The sequence below is a fragment of the Platichthys flesus genome, chromosome 5 (genome assembly GCF_949316205.1).
Source record: "Platichthys flesus chromosome 5, fPlaFle2.1, whole genome shotgun sequence".
NCBI classification, from domain to species: Eukaryota; Metazoa; Chordata; class Actinopteri; order Pleuronectiformes; family Pleuronectidae; genus Platichthys; species Platichthys flesus.
In genome coordinates this window covers 14,267,309-14,281,413 of record NC_084949.1, presented here as the reverse complement: position 1 = coordinate 14,281,413, position 14,105 = coordinate 14,267,309, and the positions used below count along the sequence as shown (strand labels likewise).

The 14,105-nt window shown below is 42.8% G+C and overlaps 2 protein-coding genes across 7 annotated transcripts in view; one reads left to right on the top strand and one right to left on the bottom strand.

Moving 5' to 3' along the window:
* Positions 1 to 13,236, bottom strand: part of plppr2b (phospholipid phosphatase related 2b) — a 49,285-nt gene extending 36,049 nt beyond the window's left edge. For 2 of the 4 annotated variants that reach the window (XM_062387173.1, XM_062387172.1), the window contains exons 1-3: positions 13,132 to 13,199; positions 11,724 to 11,831; positions 3,335 to 3,451 (exon numbers count right to left, since the gene is read on the bottom strand). In XM_062387173.1, coding sequence (XP_062243157.1) covers positions 3,335 to 3,451; positions 11,724 to 11,831; positions 13,132 to 13,149 — 243 coding nt within the window. In that variant the 5' untranslated portion in view covers positions 13,150 to 13,199. Of the gene's footprint in view, positions 1 to 3,334; positions 3,452 to 6,879; positions 7,334 to 11,723; positions 11,832 to 13,131 lie in introns of those variants that run through there. The other 2 variants (XM_062387174.1, XM_062387175.1) reach the window with 2 other exon arrangements.
* Positions 13,237 to 13,242: 6 nt separating this feature from the next.
* palm3 (paralemmin 3) overlaps positions 13,243 to 14,105 on the top strand; it is a 35,160-nt gene continuing 34,297 nt past the window's right edge. For 2 of the 3 annotated variants that reach the window (XM_062387170.1, XM_062387167.1), the window contains exon 1: positions 13,243 to 13,382. The gene's annotated coding sequence lies outside the window, so the exon portion shown is untranslated. The remainder of the gene's footprint in view (positions 13,383 to 14,105) is intronic. The other variant, XM_062387168.1, reaches the window with a different exon arrangement.

The window sequence follows — 14,105 nt, the reverse complement described above, 5'->3', positions numbered from 1 at the left end:
AGTGTCTGTAGCCAGTCAGGAATAAGTTGTCTCAAAATGACTTTTTAAAGGGGCTCCTTTGAAGCACGCCTCTGTGAGGCCCCAGACCAGTCTCTTGTGTGGCTCAAACCATAAACAGCGGGAGCATGGAGCGAAAACAAGAGAGAGGAGCATAAGAAAGAGGTTGACAGAGAGAGAGAGAGAGAGAGAGAGAGAGAGAGAGAGAGAGAGAGAGATAATGTAAGCGAGTGTGATTGTGCATCTTTATAGAGTAAAGAGAGAGAGACTGTTTTTGCTGCTTTTCATTAAGACTGCTCTTATCCCGCACTGCTTAAGATTAAATTGTATGAAATCCCTCTCTCATTTTAATCTTCTGGTAAGATGAAAACGCTGACGAGAAAAAGACAGAGGGAAGAAACATGGAAAGTGTGAACAGAGAGAAGCAGAGATACACTCGTCAAAGTTAGAGATGCTAGATGAGTCTAGAAAGGAAAAAGAAAGGCGAAAAGAGGGGAAAAGAGTCCATCTCCGTGCAGATAAAGGAAGAGGAAACAGAGAGTGGCAGAAAGAGAGAGACGGATGTTTAGATCGGGAGGAGAAAAAGAACGAAACAAAGACGGAACCGTCACTGAGATCACAAGATAGAAAGAGGAATAAGACTGGATGTTTGAAGTGGAAAAGAAATGGCTAATGAGATGCTAATGTAACAACAAAGGAGGTAGTGCCCTCCGGGAGGAGCTATTCTACAGCAAGCTGCTTCAGTATGAACACAGCAGAGGGGGCAGAGGCATTTAAAAATGCCCTTTATTAAGCTATACCAAAAAGCACACAGATGCATTCAGGTGGGTATGTAGTAATTAAATCCAAACCATGATTCTCATTATTACGTCACTGGTTGTGCTGGATAAAATGAAAACAATAGGCTCAATATAGGCCCCGGCAGAAAGGGGTGATTAAGTTGACAGAATGAGAAGACTCACCCTCCCCGGGCTCATATCGTGTGCACGTTACTCTTCAGTCTGTGACACGAGGGGAGCATGAGGACACGGTCTGCTCAGGGCAACCGTCTGATTGTGAGACTGTGAGAAGGATTGTCAAAGTGGAAGAGGTGAATGAAAACAAGAGGAGGGATTTAAAGGAAGAATAAGAAACATCGGAGAATGGAGGTCCTCGATACAGATATATTTTGAGTGGGAGGAGGAGACGAAGCTTTTCAACTAAAGGGGGAATAACGGAGAGATTCGCGTTAGAAAAGATATAATTACACCAGGGAATAAGCGCTGGAGAGGAGTGATGTGGAGGATCTGTACGAAAGGACCGACTGGGCAGTACTCAAGAGACCGTCAAAGAGAATACTGGAAGAGGGGAGGGGCACCACTGACTGATACAAGCCTGGAGATATAATAGACGCACTATATGAAAAAATTAGAAAGCGGGAAAATCATTATAACAACTCCTCCAGAGGATGTTGCAAATGAGCAGGTACCAAAGCACAATGAAAGGAAATAAAATCAAAAGCCTTAAGAACGTGCATGGCACCTGCAGGGATCGTGGAGATATTTGTGGTATGAGGAGATGCAGTGGTAACCGAGGTGTGTTGATGAGTATTGTTATGTGGAACCTATGTTGCATTCATTTGTTGGATGCGGCACAAAGAGCAGATGAACACGCCGTAGTATGATCTCAAGAGCATGCTGTGAAATGAGCGAGTGAGTACAAAGAAAGAGAAGGAGAGCAACGCTGCAGCGACTCCTTGAGGAGGCTCAGTCGATGAGGTTAGGGGCTCCTGCAGGTGACCTAAATAAAGATGTAGTCTGCTAAAGACAGTTTACGCTAAACTTTTTTGTGTTGGAACAAACTTTTTTTACAAGATCTGTGTTGTTCTAAGTTTGCCTCAGCCGGTTTGGACAAAAAGGAAAACTTCGACAGTAAGCCTCAGCTCTCTTGTTGCCTGTGGGCTTTTTCTTCTGTTGAAACACCTGAACTTCTGATTTTCTACAGCTGTTCTCAGACAGGAAGTCTTGAAAATGTCTGGAAAGCTGCGCCGGTACAGAGAGTTTGCCCTTCAGATTGGAGGACGGCAACAGGAGATTGAAATATTCAGACGAGGCGTGGCATCTGGGGGGAGCATGCAGAACGGAGGACATGACGAATGCATTTGCCTGTGAGATCCTGTGTTTGGACCGTATCAGAAAAAATATTGTTGTCTGTTGAAGTTGACATTTTTCGTTGGCATCGTCTATCGGTACTCCACCTCTATTTCATCCTGAGATTTGTGTTTTTTTTTTATTTTTTTTCCTTTCTCAATCCGTCATGTGCACAAGGGCGATTAGGGGGGCTTGAAGGATAATTATGGAGAATGTCGGCAGCAGCTGACTCAGACATTTGCATTCTCACACACTGCTGTTTGTGTCACCATCTATAACGGTAATATTCCCACCCATTTGCAACAACACATTTTTAACCATACTCAACAGCAAAGACTATTTTAATGCTGAAAAAAATTAAGCCAATTCAACTTGTTCTGCCATCGTTGCTGTAGCTCAGGCAACCTGCAGGCTTGGGCTTAGAAGTGGCATGGCCTAATTGGTTTTCCGTTCTTAATTAGGCCAATTAATTAGGAAATCTGGCAGAGGCCATGAGCGCTCCATCAGGTCATTTAGGGATTACAGGGAAGAGAGAAGTCATGGGAAGACTAGAAGTGTGGAGAAGAAAGGAATCAAGGGGGTAATGAGCAAAAGCTCACTTGGGATGAGCTTTTCTTGTGACAATACCTATAGCGTTGGATCCCTTCACCCTCCCGCTGAATCTCATCACTAAGAGATTCACAGACTGAGGGTAATTACACAAATGTGATAATTTGATCAAATCAATAAAAAAATGTCTGGGAGTCAGCGAATTGAAAACAGATCCAGCTAATTCATGCAGTTTCCCCAACTGACATCCTTCGTTGTTAATCTGCCCTGAGAAACGTGTGAAATGATGGGACAACGTGATGACAAAGAGGAGGGAGAACATTCACAGGCAGAAGACCGGAAAATGCGCTTTCATGCGTCCATCAGTTTGCTCTGTGTGACTCCAGCCTCACACAGCTAGCCCTTCAACGCTATCCACGATATCAGCACAAGAAGCCAATTCTGACTCTGGATTCCTTGTGAAGTCAGGATAAATCCGTCAGATATAATGACTGATGTTGCCTTTAGCTCTATAAGGTCATAGCTAAGAAAAGAAAGGCTGAACATTCTTCCCATAGGCATCCATTGTTCAGGCCAAATCAGGCTCAAATAATCAGATGTGAGTCGAGTCAGTTGATCTGTATATTTGTCCCTTTTATGAATAATGTCTAAACACTCACCTCCACTAAGAGGAAGCAGGGCACGATGTAGGTGCTGGTCTTCTGCAGGCCTTGGTCTTCATCAGGGATGTTCCTCATCATCGCCCTCCTCTGTGCTGATAGCTGGCTGTCAATCATCTGTGGGGTCAAAGGTCATTGTACAGCTTCAGTCCATTAGAGGAGTCCGTCTCCTCCACTATAGGGAAAATATCGCACATTTTAATCCACTAATATCGGATAGTTGTCGATTAGATTAGTTTATTATTAGATTAGCCTGCTGATTCAGATAATCTATACAAAATACAATCAACTAATACGCTGATTTCTGTAATTTAATCTATAATTAATGTATATTAATGATAAGTTACCAAGCAGTGTACATATATTTAGACTCATCTTTACCAACTTCTTAATGATCCTAACATACAGATAAACTTTAGGTTTCCAGGTTTTCTACTCATAACAGAGTAAGATATCTATAACGTGGTTTTGCTTATTCTATTTTAGAGAACAACTATTATTGAGACTGCAACAATAGTGGTTGTTTTTTACAAATAATGTGTTTTAGTTGACTGAATATGAACTGCACCTCAGCCACTTTGTTGTAGCAATACTGTAGCAATAAATTGTAGTAATAAATAATTAAAAAAAACATTGGCAGTGTACATTTAAAACCACAATTTATGATCACCTTCAATCGGGCTGAGTCTCTGTGTCTGAGAGAGAAAACAACTCTGCTATCAATAGATCTGCTTGAGGATGTGTTGCTGCAGAATTTCACCAACGTGGTGCCACTTGTGTGAAATGAAACCTTGCCAGTGAACAATAGAGACACAGTGTCCCATTAGGATCTTCAGTCACTGTGAGTGCACTTTATAACTGGGGTTCATAATGTGCCATCCGTCCACTAAAAAAGCAGGAACCCTGAACAGAGCTGATGGGCCCCATGCTTCATGTTGTCAGATCTACCAATAATCTCTGTAGTGTCTGAGCACAAAGAGGGAGTGATGTCATTATCTATCATCAGAAAAACAACTGCACCTTTGATACAGATATACATATCCAATACATACATCAGCTTATTCAATCATATGTCCATAAAGATGTTTTCTGCATGATACTAAAAATGCACATACACACTACAGTGTCGATGTACACACACACACACACACACACACACACACACACACACACACACACACATGGAGGCAATCAAAAAATTGGGGGGGAAATGAGGTTGAAAGGAGGAGAAGTAGAGTGGAAACAGAGGAGCGATGATCAAAAACAAAAGCCTGACAGAAAGAGATAAGAGGGAGGCAAAGTCATGATGCAGACGATCAGAGACTCGTCAGAAGTAAATAGGGTGGTGGTGAAAGGCAGCAGACTCAGCAGTGGGAAAAAATAGTGATTGGGGGAATAACAGGTAAAAGTTGAAGGGGAAAAACAACTCCAGTCCCAAAAGTGGGAAACGGAAGAAACAGGGGCGGAGATGGTGAGGAGAGGTAGAGCAGGAACGACAGCTTATGAGATTCTATAGGATCGATGACAAATATAAATCAACTTTTTTAATTTTAGAGGTGCCTTAAAGGGCATTCAAATATATGAAGCCTCTTTAAACCAAACACCAAATGCAAACTTTAAAAACTTGATGTTATCTATCACAAAGAGGAGGCCCTCAGCAATCTGCAGTATAATTTTATTCATTCAAATAGCAATTGGATTTCCTCTCAGATACTGAGCACATTCCCTCATCTCCTTGACAACAATTATCTCCTATTAAATGGTGTTGCAGCATGGCAGTGTGCGCACTAGTAGCTAAAACATTTAAGTAATAAAACTCTCAGAAACCCGACTTCACTCAAATCATCTCTCATCTGAAACAGTTCAATCAAAGACAAAATTTTGCTCATTCACGCATGTTATCGAGGATTCCCAGACCTCTAAACCAGAAACAAGCTGGGACTCAAATAACTGATATCTATCTCGCAATTTCGGAAATCTGTCTGTGGCTCGATCTTATCATCTTCACACTTGCCGCGCCTACTGTTAAGAGCCCTAGGAAGTGCAGTGTTGTATTTGATGTAATTATTTTGACATGTTCTAGATTAAAAAGTTGGACAATCTTGCAACCAGCACTCTCTAGCAGCAGCTGCTCGAAACTCATCAAAGGAAGTGGCCGTGAATCGGAACAACAGCAACAATGACTGATTTTCCAGTTGGGGGTTGTGTTTACTGCATTGAGCCTCACTGAACTTTGAATGAACAGGTGAACAGCCCTTTGTGCAGCAGTGGTGGTGCAGCTTCAAGGGTCTATGGACTGAGCCGCAGCAGTAGGTCTTAACTTGCTGCGGCTCAATGACTGCAGGTCACTTTTACAGTTTCACAAAGAAAATTGTTTATCAATTGATGCAGTCACATTGTCCATGAACTTAAGACTTCAATTACTTGGCAGTGAAGTTCCTCTTGGCAGTCTCTGTTCCACCTCATAGATTTATCATCATGCTCCTCTATTAATAGCTTTGCATGAGATTGGTTCACAGCCACGATTGGTCAAAATGTTTAATAATTTCCTTCCTCCTCAAGAAATATTGCCTCAATATTTGCACAAGTTTCACACTTCTATCTCTGGACTGTGCAATGTTAAGCTTATTGTGGCTCATACTCAAAGTTTTAACCCCTCTTTCTTCACTACCACCAGCCTACCTCATGGGAAACACTATCCCACTATAATGTAATCTCACCACCTCAATGAAATATCAACTTGCAAAGAGTAAATGTATAAAAAAAAAAAATAAGGCTAAAGAGGCTGCACAAGCGGAACTGCATGATAGAATGATTGTATTTATACATAAATACACACAGAAGAAAGGTTGGCTGTTGCATTTACAGTGTTTGTCCTCTTTCATGCTCCCATCTTCAAAAGCAGTGAGAAGCAATCGGGCATAAGGCTGGCGTGACTGATCGTCTCTTATGTTGCTGTCCATGTCGTTCACTATGATGTGCATCCTTAAGGCTCGCACTAGCACAGCAAACAAAAGACCCACTCACTATCTTGTTGGTGCAGACACACACACACACACACACACACACACACACACACACACACACACACACACACACACACACACACACACACACACACACACACACACACACACACACACACACACACACACACACACACACACACACACACACACAGCCACACAGCCTTACTGATGTGTGATGAATTCCTGATGATTATTGCAATATTCATTACATGTCAACTCCAATGACAGTCCAACAAGTGGTGCTATGTGTGTGTGTGCGTGTGTGTCTGTTTGTGTGTGTATGTGTGTCTGAGACAGAGGCAGGGGGTTGAATCCCTGCTGTGCTGCACCTCAGGTTCGACAATGTGGGTCATAGAGATGCACAATCACACTCGCTTACATTATCTCTCTCTCTCTCTCTCTCTCTCTCTCTCTCACACACACACACACACACACACACACATACACGTTCAGGATCAATCTGTTTCCCAACAACCAGAAGAAAAAGCAGGCCAATTGATATTAAAAAGCGCTCACCTTAAATCTTTTGTACGTTACGAGCAGTGACCACTGCCTCCTCCAAGTCTCCGTCTCTAGGAGGATCTGCACCTGCAGCCCTCTCCCATTCTGTGGTTCTGTTGTGGTCTCAGCTGCGCTTCTTTCAGTTTTTTCCCCTCCTCCCGTCTATTTCAAAGCAAAACCCACCTCTCACTTCCGCCGCTCCGCCACTGAGAAGTCCTCGGCACTGAGTGTGAACAGAGAGAGATAGAGAGCTTGCCCACAGCCAGGCACCCAGCCTCCAGCCAGCCTAGTCTATATCTGTCTGCACTCTGCCGCTAGGTCGCTACACTAAATATGATGAGCTTTAGCAGCACTTCAGGGCTAATTAGTCAAGTGAGGGGATCCACTGGGTTGGTGAAGGAGGCTGCTCAGCGTAGTTGCCGGTGGATACGAGGAGAGGAAGAGAGAGAAAAGGAGTGTGTGTGTGTGTGTGTGTGTGTGTGTGTGTGTGTGTGTGTGTGTGTGTGTGTGTGTGTTTGTGTGTGTGTGTGAGTGGATGTATGCCTGCGTGTGAAAGAAAAAAGAAGGAAAGGCACAGAGAAGGAGGAAAAAACTGAGAGTGGGAAGAGGGAATAAGAGAATGAAACAGCAGGAGCGGAGACTGAAGGCAGAAAAGAGCCAGAGAGAGAGAGAGTGTGAGAGAGAGAGACAGAGAGAGAGAGAGAGAGAGAGAGAGAGCGAGAGAGAGATAGAGAGAGAGAGAGTAGGAGGGATTGTGTGTGTGAGGCAGTGGGTAATATGGTCGACACTGTGCACTTCCGTACCCAAGTACACCAATTTGATACATGCACACTATGGGCATTTTTGTGTGTGAGTTCACTGGTGTGTGTGTTTGTGTGTGTGTGTGTGTGTGTGTGTCTGTGTCTGTGTTTGTGTTTGTGAGTTTCTGTACTAAGCTTGGACAGTCAACGTGTGCTGAGGTTAGCAGAAACGACAACTTGGGACAGTGGACAGTGGCTTAATGAAGCACTGTCAAGGTGGATGCATCCTGCATGTGGACCTATGTGGGTCAGACGCCCTCAGGTGCGAGCTCACCAGCAGCTGTGTGTGTCTGTGTGTACTTGCGTAACAGCATTGGCTGGCTTTTAACAGATGATCTGCCTCCCTCAGGGCTAAACAGGGACAGCCTCTGTATGTTTCTCTGCACATACATGTGAATGTTGATGCACGCCGCTACATGTCCAGACAACCTGCATAGGCACAGGTGGACTGCTGGACAAATTCCCCTCAGGCGCTACATCACAGGTCTGTATGTAGAGTTTAGCCAGCAGTTATTTGCCTTTGCTGTTGCCCTGTGTGTGAACCTCACTCAAATGCAAAGAACATATTAGGAGGAGACACATTATGCTTTTTCTGTTTGCTTTTTCAATTTCTTTAGTGTATTGTAGTTTTTTGTGAATGGAAAAGGTCTGCAAAGTTAAAAAGCCTAAAGTCTGCAGTGAAGGGAGCTCTTCTCGCAAAGAAAAAACCCTTAAGCTCCTAAAACAGTTATCCAACCAATACTTCCCAGGGTTTCTTAATAGCATGCGACATCCCAATGCCCCACTTTTGCATAATAAATGTTAGCGGATAATCTTGCATGGGCCCTAACAAAGCCAGGTAAGGTGAAAATGAAGTCTTAAAAAGACAGGAGCTACAACCTAGTGTTTCAGACAGAGGCTGAAAAGAAAGGCTGCAGCAATCGACAGATAGAATACAGTGATGTGTTTTCTGAACATGAGAGCATGTAAATATTTTAAAGCAATAACCCAAATTAAAATAAGGCACCTGAATATGAGCCTAATATGTCTCTGAACATATCAAACATTAGATGAGAAGATCACTCTTATATGCTGTTTAGCTTAGCTAAGCACAAAACTCAAGGCCAACTCTGTCTAAAGGTAACGGAATTTGCCCGCCAACAACTTAAAGCTCAATGATTCCCATGCGATAATGTTTCACTGGTTAAGGTCACCTCCCAAAGTCTCTGAATCCCCTACATGATAACTTATTGTTTTACTTTGGCTTAAACAAATGACATATAATACGGTTCAGAGGAGCCGGTAGTTGGATTTTGTTGCATTTGGACGAAGTCTGTTTCCTGCCATTCCAAGCTTCATGTTTACCTTATCTGCTGTATCAACTCTCTCATCTAACTCTTGGCAAGAAAGAAAAGCAATTTCAACTATTCCTTCAACATTTAAGGAAAGCAAATATTATCTTCTATTGTATTAAAGCCGAAGACATGTAGGATCTTGAAGTCCAGTTTGAGTGGAAAAAATGATGAAGGATATAGCCAGAGTGTAAGAGAAATTTAATCTCAGTAGAATAAAGAGGACAAAGAGAGGGCTATGGCATACCTAGTGCCATGTTGAAAAACCACTCTTTTACTAACAGAAGACTTTTAAATTAGATGTATAAGAAACAGCATGATAAAAGCTCTTGCTGCACTCAAACAAATCTCTCACAATGGTGAGGGATGACGGACCACTCACAGTTAAGTGTCTTTTTTTTTCTGAGCGCAATGGATCAAATCACGTGGTGTCACAGATGTCATAGTTCCCATGGTAACTCTCTCTGCATTGGTAAAGTAAAATGACAGGCAGGGAAGGACAAATATATGCGCAGAAATACACACACACACCTTTTAAAGCGCACATACAATTGGCATTACAGAAGTGCTACTTGAAATGACCTTGTTCACAAAGCGTTGAATTCCCAACCCTAAGTGACGCTGCTCTATAACAAGCTCTGACACACCTGAGAGACTCAAACTGCAAACCTCCTGTTATTAAATGACATGAAGGCACTCTGATCAAAAGATTAAGAAATGGATTTAAACCATTTGACATTGGCGTGTCAGTTTGAGGCAAAAAAATAATTATCATCATTATCATTGGCACTTTAATTAACTTAAAAGGTCCATAAAAGCCATTTCTTAGTATATGACCATTGTTAACGAATAATTATAAAAAAAAAAGGTTTTCACATGATACAAGGTTTTGATGGAACCTGGTAGCAACAAGGACATGGAACCACGTGCAGTATAGTTCAGTGACTATATTAATATCTGTCCTTTGCAGCCTCCCAGAGGACATCTATGTTATCCACCCTATCACTTTAACTCATAGTCTGCCAGTGTGTGGTTCTCTGTAGCAGCTTGTCTGTGACAGGTGATGTCTTTAGATACCGGCCTGGTCATGGCTGTGTTTAATATGATGTATGGGATGAAACAACACAGGTAGAAAGTCAAGGGCGAAACAAGCAGGGTAAGACACTGCAGGACTCTAAATAGATGAAGTACAAAGGGATGGGCATATGGCCTACAAACAGTCACACACAAGCACTGCCGTGCTCACACGCACACGCACGCACGCACACACATGCGCACACGCACACGCACACGCACACGCACACGCACACACACACACACACACACACACACACACACACACACACACACACACACACACACACACACACACACACACACACACACACAATAGAGATGCAGGCCTCTTTCGTATACAGAACTATACAGATACTGTTAAGTATTCACATGAAGTACTTTCACTCTCACTTATTTGGCTCCAGTGCAGCTATAAGGCTAGACAGGCTTTCCTTCAGCTGGCCAATAGAACCACATGGCTTTTTGTCTGCAAGTATCTTCCCATTTTTACTCCTAAAGCGGTTTTAAAATAATCTGTATCTCATGTGATAAAATACCACGAAACACACATAATAGAAACCATTCATAAATCTCCCTTTTACATGTGTTTTGTGTGCGCGGTAACACAAAAACACAGACAAATGGAGCTCTTTCTACAGTATGCTACACAAGCACATACAAGCATGCGCGCAGTCAAACAAAGAGCAGCGTTTAGAAGGTGCTGGCACTCGTACGCATGAACACACAGGCACAAAATCACAAGCACTCAGTATTGTTAAAGAAATGTTGCCATGCTAACAAATACCTCTGCTCCAAAAATGCACACACACAAAAGACAGAGAGACCATTTTTCCCATCCAAAGCCATGTGATACAAGCCTGTCTGCTCGCACTATCTGGCTGTTCATCTGGAGACTCTGTCTTGTCTTGGGGAATGAGAAGTAGGCCGAGGCGGTGGATGTGCTCATTTCATACACTATCACTGTGGATCACAGCCAAGGACTTTCTTGCTTCAAATTGCCATGCTAGGGAATTTGAGCCATAAAGAATTAATCAGACTTTTAGCAAAATGGGATTATAAAGAAGCTACAGCACAGGTCAGCTGCACTGTAATTTATGAGGCTAAAATACTGACCATCTCTAAAGATGTTGTTACACTAGTAATTCAGGGGTTATTACCCTAGATTTGGGCACATTTAAAAAGCAATTAACTTTGCTAAAAGGAGTACATTGAAGTAAAAATGAAATATGAGTAGGCTATAATAAAACATTCATAAAAATAACCTAGTTTAATTTCATGGCCCTACAGAGTGGTTGAATGGTCTGTCCTTGTTGTGTATCATGAGTTGAACTTTTTATCATTCCCTCTCCAAGGTCAAATAGGCATTACTTGATATGAAGTAATATAAGAAAATGTAATCTGGTTAAATTTACCAAACCCATTAATTGATGCTAATTCACTGTTGTAAATCACAATTGAATGGACCAACAAAATACCAGCAAACATGAACTGTAACTTAACTTTTGGTGAAAGGCAAATCCTGAAATCCTACATCCTGGCATACCAAAATAAATGTACAGTGTACTGTGTTGTGTATTGAAGTTATTCAGATCTTTCTAATTCAATAAAGACCATACATAAAAGCCCATGTACCCATTTAACTCTCACCTACCCAGTAGCTTGAAAGGTGGCACGTAAATAGCTCCTTTGAAGAGGACAACAGCAGCTGCCACTTTGGATTCAAAGTAATAACGAGGAATTCCCATTGTGAACCTATTTCCTAATGAAAAAAAAAGAGAAAATCAGAAGACAGCCAAAATAAATATTCAAACCACTTCTGAACCAACCCCCTTCTCCTCGGCTCATTAGTGGATTTCTGATCCCTCATATTTTCATCTGACATTCACACAGTGGTAAACATGGATACGCTTTAAAAAGGTGCTACATGTATGTTGTATGTGCTGCTTGAACCTGGATGCCATGAGCATGATGTTGAGGGGCTCTACCCGGGAACATTACAGATTGACCCGCCAGGCCAGCCGCAGCGGTGCTAGCTGCTAGTTAGCATGCTAACTAGCATTGCGTTTCACAGCTGGAGACAGCTCTTGGCAAGAAAAGGAAGTTGGATTTTGAACTCGTAACTTTTCTGCTAGATTGGTACAAAAAACGCTGGCTGGAAAACCTGTTAAAGGAGCCGCAATCAACAACTAATATTTCCAGACTCACTTAGGGGAGAATGTTACAAATTATGAGTTACCCCTTATAAATAGACATTTCTTCATGTCTTATTTGTGTTATTATCTTTGTTTGCAGATGTCCCCATTTCAATCAAAATCCCATCTGATTACATCTGTACAAATACAAAACCATGTGGCGATGATTGGTGTGTGGGACTAATTAATAAGATAATCAAGCTGTTTTCCAAAAAATAAAGCTAATGCATCATTTTTTATTATGACAACTTAATTTCCATCTCCATGCGTTATTTCTCATCGAGTTATCTGGTGGAAAATGATGAGGGTTTAAAAATGTTTGACACTTCAATGATGAGTTCCAGACAAAGTTTTAGTTTAGTGTGTTAATTGATGAGTTTGATCTTTAGATAGATATTAAGAGTGCTTCTCTGTGTGTGTACAGTGTGTGTGTTTGAATCGGCAGATGGCGGGTCACTCTGGCGGTGTGATGATGACAGGATGTGAACCTGTGGCGGTGGAGGGGAGCTGTGTGTGTGAATGTGAATGTGTGTGTGTGTGTGTGTGTGTGTGTGTGTGTGTGTGTGTGTGTGTGTGCGTGTGTGTGTGTGTCTCCTCTGCTGGAACAACAGGAAACATGAGGCTGCTGCTGCTGCTGCTGCTGTGTGGAGGGCTGGCCTCACGCTAATGACTGGAGTCAGGTAACCACGGACGGACCTACCGACTCTTTCCCTCCTCTCACACGGGGTCAGACGCGGAGGGAGGCAACAAGCAGCTCCCCGGCACCAACTCCTGACTCTTTTTTAAATTAAAATAAACAACAACAATGAGGCGACTTTCTCTCCGTGAAACCGCGTAGACCTTTTTGGAAAGTTCGCTGAAACTCACCGACGCGTCGGTACCCATGTGACGGGGCTCCGCGGCTCGCTCCCTCCGGCAGAGGAGACTCAGGTGTTCGGCGACACGAGGAAGAAGTTCTCGTCGTTCTTTCAAACTCTCCTCCGCCCCGTGTTCACCGTGAAGCTACGTGGAGGAACTATCCAGCCTGTTCTCGGTGCTTCGTCAGTGTGTCTCCTCCGCTTGGTTTTGTTTTTTCACCCCCGCCGGACTTGGAATATCAAGTGGCCGAGTTTGAGCAGGTACGTGCATGTTTTTTTTGTTTTTTTTTGCTAATGTCGCGCAAACTCTTCTCTGTTTGAGCTTTAGCAAAGTTTGTGGGCTACGTGGTCGGTTGACACCTTTTGAAAACGGGCCAAGTGGTGGAAGTGAGCCCAGCCACAGAGCAGGAGAGCCCCGGCAGCCCCTGACTTTGTCTGACCTCAGCATTACAAACAATTTGTAAAAAAGAAGTAATACTCTCCTGTTCTAAAGTCACTTGTTATTTCCTGACACTTCAGTTATTCCTAAACCCCGACCTAACCACACTAGAACTACATTTTGCATGTGGAAACAGACTTGAGTTGTTAAAGGTGAGTGACCAGCTTATCATAGTTATGGTAGTATTTAACTAAAGATGAAGCATAATGTTTATATACGGAAACCTGTGCATCTTTCAAAACCCTGTGCTAAATTCAAAACCCTGCACGGCTTTTGCAGCAGTTTCACTTTATGATGCATAGTGGGGCCATGTTCTGACACCTCTGGCCACCAACACACCCCCTACACACACACACACACACACACACACACACACAGCATACAGTCAAGATGGAGTTCTTCACATCAGATAAACCACATGTTTGACGGCTGACTCATACGGTGATGCGAATCACCTACTTTGTGGCAAACTGCAATGCTGTCTCATCGCTTTTAACCTCAACTAGGTTTCTAAGAGCCAGTCTCTAACTTGAGACACATCAAAC